This window comes from Nuphar pumila, chromosome 3 (assembly GCF_984573655.1).
Source record: "Nuphar pumila chromosome 3, dmNupPumi1.hap1.1, whole genome shotgun sequence".
NCBI classification, from domain to species: Eukaryota; Viridiplantae; Streptophyta; class Magnoliopsida; order Nymphaeales; family Nymphaeaceae; genus Nuphar; species Nuphar pumila.
Window position 1 is genome coordinate 40,557,053 of NC_143251.1, and position 6,675 is coordinate 40,563,727.

The 6,675-nt window shown below is 42.6% G+C and overlaps 1 protein-coding gene across 1 annotated transcript; it reads right to left on the bottom strand.

Moving 5' to 3' along the window:
* Nucleotides 1-3,865: 3,865 nt before the first annotated feature.
* LOC149842676 (uncharacterized) lies at nt 3,866-5,960 on the bottom strand. The gene is made up of 2 exons (XM_090000719.1): nt 5,460-5,960; nt 3,866-4,644 (listed from the first exon to the last, which is right to left on the bottom strand). The coding sequence occupies exons 1-2, from the start codon at nt 5,958-5,960 to the stop codon at nt 4,120-4,122; spliced, it is 1,026 nt and encodes a 341-aa protein (XP_089856845.1). The 3' UTR covers nt 3,866-4,119.
* Between the last annotated feature and the right edge of the window lie 715 nt (nt 5,961-6,675).

Here is a 6,675-nt window from a genome sequence, read left to right on the forward strand (position 1 = left end):
AATTTGCAGGAGACACTATGTTAAAATAAAGTTTATTACTCGATGACAAGGGGGGTGATGCCCCCTGTGGGAAACGAGCCCGGACAGGGAGACACAGCCCTCAACACGATCCCTAAGGTTAGTTTTCATTTTCGAGGATTAGATCTCTTTAAATCAAGAGTGTACCACCATAAGTTATGGTGATTTCATATCATAATAGATAAGCCCCATATTATATATAGAGTGCACTTTTTGTGATATAGAACCACCAGAACTCGCTGTGGCACTTATTGTGATCCAATGTGATGTTTTAGGCCATCTTCGAAGCATCTTCATGAATTATGAGTTCTATCTTGAAAGTTGAATTTTATAGAACCGCGATGCCACTGTGGTATCCAATACGGTTCCCATGGATTTAGCTGCCAACTGTTAGATCTAACCGTAATGAAGTGTTTAGCATGGTTTGTTTACTATGTTAATAGCTTTAATCATCTCCAACATGCCATTATAAGATTCAAGTTCCAAGATGGTGAACAAATCAAAGTTTGAAATACATAAGGATAACGATTGTTTAAAAATGTTCCAAATCATCTTGCTATTGTCAAGTTTAGCATATAAAACTGTTAGCAGTACTTGGTAAACATAAGCTTTTTGTTATTTTTGCCTTTGGAGATTAGACCTATGTAAATCAAGAATATACCACCAGAAGTTTTGGTGCTTTAGCACAACAATGGATGCACTATATGTGTGAATGTGTGTGTGTTTGAGAGAGAGAGAGAGAGAGAGAGAGAGAGAGAGAGAGAGAGAGAGAGAGAGAGAGAGCTTATCTAAGAATCAGTCCTGGTGGTTGTGGTAGTTGGGTTGGTTGGTTCTTAAATGGGAGTTATGATTTGCATCCAACTTTTGAGAAGGAACCAATTATTCTCCCATTCCATGATATGCATCTTAAATGATGCTGTAGTTTCTCTACTTTATCAATGAGGTATGGGAGCCCTTAGGTCATTTATGACATTAAGTACCAAATACAGCTTGCAATTTTCATATTGTTTTGCATAGCTGAGTCAGGCTTTTGCCTTGGGGTGTCAACAGGTCAGGTTTGGTTGGGACCCAAGTGGGACCAAAACCCAAATCTGATTTGATATGTTGGTACCGGGTCCGGGCTCAGGTCCAATTGGACCAAACATAAGAAAAAACCATACCTCATTGATAAAGTAGAGAAACTACAACATCATTTAAGATCCAATTGGAACCAATTATGCTGATAGTAAGGTCAAGGTAGGGAGCGAAACCCCTTGTCGAAACATTCACAGGAGGCAAGGGGTGGGACCCCCCGAAGGGAAGCATCGAGAGGCAAGCCTGATCCCCTTACCGGGAATCAATCATGAGGCAGGGGGGTCTTGCCCCCTGCCAAAAAAACAGACAAGGGGTAGGTGGCTTCACACCCTATCGAAATTATTGAGGACAGGGGTGGCGAAGCCACCCCCTGTCAGGGAAAACAAAAGGGTAGGGGGCTTCTCCCTTTGCCCATCATAACGAGGATAGGTGGGCCAAACCCCCCTGCCGATCATAACGAGGACAGGGGGTGGAGCCCCACTGTCGGAGAAGTCAAGAGGACAGGGGGCGAAGCCCCCTATCGGCATTTGAAAGGACAGGGGTGAAGCCTCTGTCCTGCCGAAGATCGGGGCAAGGGGAGGGCCTCTGCCAACTACAAAGGGGTGGGGAGGGCCCGACAGAGGCTATCAGGCCTCTGCTGGCCCTTCGACAACCATAGGGAGAAGGGGGAGGCTCCAACAGAGGTTGGCGGCCTTCTGCCGAACCACCGACAACCCTTATTTCAAGGAAAAAAGCAAGGGGGAGGGTTACCTGCGGGAGGCGCTAATGAGAGGTTGCTGGCAAGGTCGTCGGCTCATCAGAAAATGTAGAGGGGGAGCAACACGAGAGAGAAGGGGAGAGGGGAACGAGAGAAGAGGTCGCCAGATGGGGCTCACCGAAAAACGCAGAGGAGGAGCAACATGAGAGAGAATGGGAGAGGGAACGAGAGAGGAGGTCGTCGGGCGGCAGGTGGGCGATGGGAGGTCGACGAGCGGCAGTCGACAGGAGGTCGACGGGTGGCGGGCGGGCGATAGATGAAACAAAAAGGGAAAAGGGGCTCACATTAGGGTTTTACAGGAAAAATTAGCGACGGAACAATTTCGTCTTTATTCCGTCGCTACTTGGCGACAGAGTAGCGACGGAAAATTTCTGTCGATAATCCATCGCTAAAGTGCGAAGGAACTTGAGATATAATTTTTTCATAATCACGGGTTGCCTGAAATCTCATGTTCGGTTGAACATGAGATTTAGAATCGCTTTCTCAAGTTTCCGTGAGAAAGCAATTATGAATGATCCAACCCAACGTCCCCCCTAATGTTGTCTCAGTATGGAATCGAACCTGTATCGTTTGGCCAACGATACCGATTTTCAAGCGTGACATGTGTTAAAACCATTAAAAGAATATTAAAAATTAATTTTAATTTGTTTTTTACATTTATTTAAAAAATAGCCGATTGAGTCCCAGTATCGTATCGATTTTCTTGCCATACCATACTGACAACACTGGTGTTACCCACTAAATAGTAAATATCTTGGCCAACGTATCCTCCACTTCTCGCATTAGAGCCCCTTTCTGACGCCCTCTTGTCGATAGCGGCAAATTACAAAAAGCTGGAAAGGTAGAGATATCTCGGGCGGATTGTGAAGATCAAGTCCGGATTTTATCGTCCATTTCCATCTATCTATCACATGGCTGTTTATCATATGCCCCAGCAGTGTGGAGAATGAAAAAATTTTCAGGTGTTTTTCTATGGAGTGGGTTAGATGAATGACAAAAAGCAGACAAAATCTTGTAAGTTGGCACCACCCTAGGGGCGGCGGGCCTCTGTTTCCGCGGAAGGAGCCTCTCCTTTTTTACTCAGAGAAACCGCCCCACAGCCCAGAGACCTAAGCAAGCTTCAGGCTTAAGCAAGAAGCCTCCCTTCTGCAGTAGGCAAAGTCGCCCCCATAATCTTCTAATTTGGTGGACAAAACTTGTTTTCTTCGCTTTGTGCCGACACCTCATCCGACTTCTCTCTCTGAAATGAAACGTTTTTTTTTTTCTCTCTTCTCTCTCTCTCTCTCTCTAAAAAACACATTAAACTTGAAACTTCATTCTCTTGGGCGCAATGTTTTCTTATATATTGTATGATTTTTTATGACAGTAATATAAAACGTTTCTCTCTCTAAAAAAAAACACATTAGACTTGAAACTTCATTCCTTGGGTGCAATGTGTTTTCTTAAAGTATTTTTTTCTTTAAACTGCAGCGCCCTGCCTGACAGCAATTTTCTTAAAGTTATATGCAGTATCTTGCAAGTTGGGCTGCAGCGCCCTGCTTGACAGTAGTTCATCTCGAGAAATGCCAAGATGAACGACTGCAGTAGTGGAGCTTCATGCTACATGCAGCGGCGTGCTGCAGAAAAATGGGGAGCTTCACATGCTACATGCAGTTTCTTTTTTTTTTGATAGATTATATAGATAAAGTTTGTCACAGAAAAAGTTTGGGGAAGAGGACACCATAAACCAGAGTAACAAAGGAAACAAATTGTTCAATTGGGGAAGAAGACAAATCAACACAGTACAATGAAACAAATTCATCTTCTTTGAGGTCGTCGTCTTCAATTGCAGATAGAGTATATAGATAAAGTTTGTCACAGAAAAAGTTTGGGGAAGAGGACACCATAAAAACCAGAGTAACAAAGGAAACAAATTGTTCAATTGGGGAAGAAGACAAATCAACACAGTACAATGAAACAAATTCATCTTCTTTTGAGGTCGTCGTCTTCAATTGCAACACAGTACAATGAAACAAATTGATCCCAAGACAAATCAACACCACTTGAAATGAAATTTCCCTCTTGGCTTCACAGAGTTGGCCAAAAAATACATCATTATGAAGAGAAAAGAAAACCAAAAATGCCTTCCAAATAAAAATCATGTCATCTTGTAGAAATAGAACAGCTACATCTGGAAACTAAAAAAGAAACTGCAGAGAGAGAGAGAGTTGCAAATTTCCCACAGAATAGGGTGTCAAGATGGCACTCCAACCCCTTCCCCCAAATGCAATTCAGTCCTCTTCATCAGGAAAGCGCAGATGTTTTCCTTGTGGAGTGGGTAGGCCCTTCAAATGCAGCACATTAGGAGAAGAACCCGCCACAGTAACCTCCTCCTCTTCTATCTCATCATCACTGTTGTAAATGAATCTAGTGTGCTTTCCTTCGAAACGAGGAAGCCCCTCTCTATCCTGCACACATATCTTACTCAGCTCCCTGCATAACTCATCACATAAATCATCATCAATCTCTCCATTGCTGTCCTTGAAGTCATCTTCATCTTCATCGTCTTCGTCTTCCTCATCTGCCTTTAGAGAAGGCGGCGAGCTTAGGTTTACGTGAATAGACCATTCAGAATCATCATCATCATCTGTAGTAGTCTTTTCTTGAATGCAGCTCTCTTGGTAAGACAAGGCAGGGGAGGGGGTACAGTTGACAGAATCAACAGCTTCTGATTTTCCAGGTGAATCGAACGTTAAGGCTCTAGTAATTGGGCTCTCAATTGGCTTCACGTTCTCCACATTCAGGCCACCAAATACCTTTAGCAGTAAAACCCAAAAATTACTTCAGAACTACATTACCCCAATACGAAAAGAGCAGGAAAATACCACAGAAAAAATACTAGTCCAGAACGCAGCCAACGACCAAGAACAATCACCAAAGCGTTGAGAACATAAACTCCAAGTAAATAAAAAATTGAAAGGCAGAATGCCAAAAGGTTACCAATAAGAATTCTTCTTCTAGTTCTCAACTCCAACTTCATAAATCCCCAACTTTAAGAGAGAATATAAAATTAATAGAAAACAAAATAATTTTAACTACATTTCATTTAGACCCCAATACCAAAATAGGGGAAAAGTGACAGCAAAATACAAATCCAGAAACCAAGAACAATAACCAAAACGTTGAATAAAAACTCCAAGTAAATGAACAAAAATGCGAGAAAAAATACCCAAAAAAGGTTACTGATAAGAATAAATCTGGCTCTTAAATAATAAAATCCCCAAATCCCTAAACCATAAATCCCCAATCTTAAGAGAATATAAAATTAATAGAAAAATAGTTTACAGAACTACAGTAAATATGAGAACGCAACCTAAAACAATTCCAGAAAACAATTCCAATGAAGGAACAAATGCCAAGAAACAAATCGTAAGACTAAAGCCTAAACCCGTAAAAATTGAATCTCGTACGCGAAGAAATATTACATAAAATCCTAATAATATGAATATATGAATACAAGTTATTAGGCAAGACAAGAAATAATAATATATACAGCAAAATCAAGAATGGAAACCCAGAACCCAATTATTTAAACCCCAATCAAGAATCAAACAGAGCAGGGAAAAATTACCTCAGGAATCTGAAACCCTTCGTTCTCCTGAAACTCAGAAGATATCAAAGAAATTCCCATTTCTCCATTCGGCAAGGACTTGTTCTCCAATGGAAGATTCGCAAAGAACTCGGGGGTGTTCACCGGCGTCGGTGCCAAGCAGAGTTTCTGCTGATGCCGGTGATGGGATTCCAGCTTCGGAAACTCGGATTCTTCCTCGACCCTCTGCAACAGGGATTTCGCTTGGCACCGGAGCAGCATCTCGCCGGAGCAGGGCGTGTCTCCGGGGCCGGCTCTGGGGATCGTCTTCCTTTTCGATGCCGGCGTCTTGCTTTCATTGGCACCGGTCGTGACTCCAACGATGGGCGAATCGTTGGTGATGTCAAGAAGGGCCAGCCGATCGGCTCTGTGGCTTCTTGATCTCGAGCATCCACCATCTGCCTCGCTGAATTTCGACGAGCTATTCATCAGAGCCGCAGCCTGAGATCTTGTCATGCGTCTTGCAGAAGATGGTGTCTCCATTGAACGAGAGAGAGAGAGAGAGAGAGAGAGAGAGAGAGAGCAAGGCGCAGCGAGAAGAAAAAGAGGAAGTGCTTCGCAGATGAGAGAATTGCACACGGATGCCTGTTATTAAAGAGAGAAGAAGGGCACGTTCAAGGGGTCTTGGGTTCTATTTTTCGAATTACAACGGCTATATGACCGTTATGCAAGGCGTGTTTTATTTTTTACTTTTTTTCTTAATTTGCCAAAAGTTAGCCGTTGCAAATGTTATTGCCCAGATTGCGCTTGTTCGATAGAGAATGGGTCTGCGAGTGCTTGGCTCGGCCTGGTTTAGCCCATCGAGCCTATGGGTCTGACTCACTATTGCTTAGAAACTAAGACTCGGTTGGAGGTACACTCGTTTTTCTGATCTTTGGCAAAGAAAATGTTATTGGTTGGTTGACATCAGGCCAGCCCCACTAAAACCATGACTTACTAAAAGCCCTTACTTGGGACCTAGTAAGGGCAAGTTTGGAAGTGGGAAAGTAGTAGGAAAATTGAAGGTAGGAAAGAAAAAATTACAACTTTTTCATCCCTTTCAAACAAAAAAAAAATTAAAAGAAAAGTTTTTCTGAGAAGTTGATTCCAACCAACCATGCCATGCAGATCATATGTGTAAGGTTAGTTTCATGAAAAAAAAAACTAATTTGTACAAAATGGCGACCTGCCCTAATGTTACCCCTTAAGAATAATGATC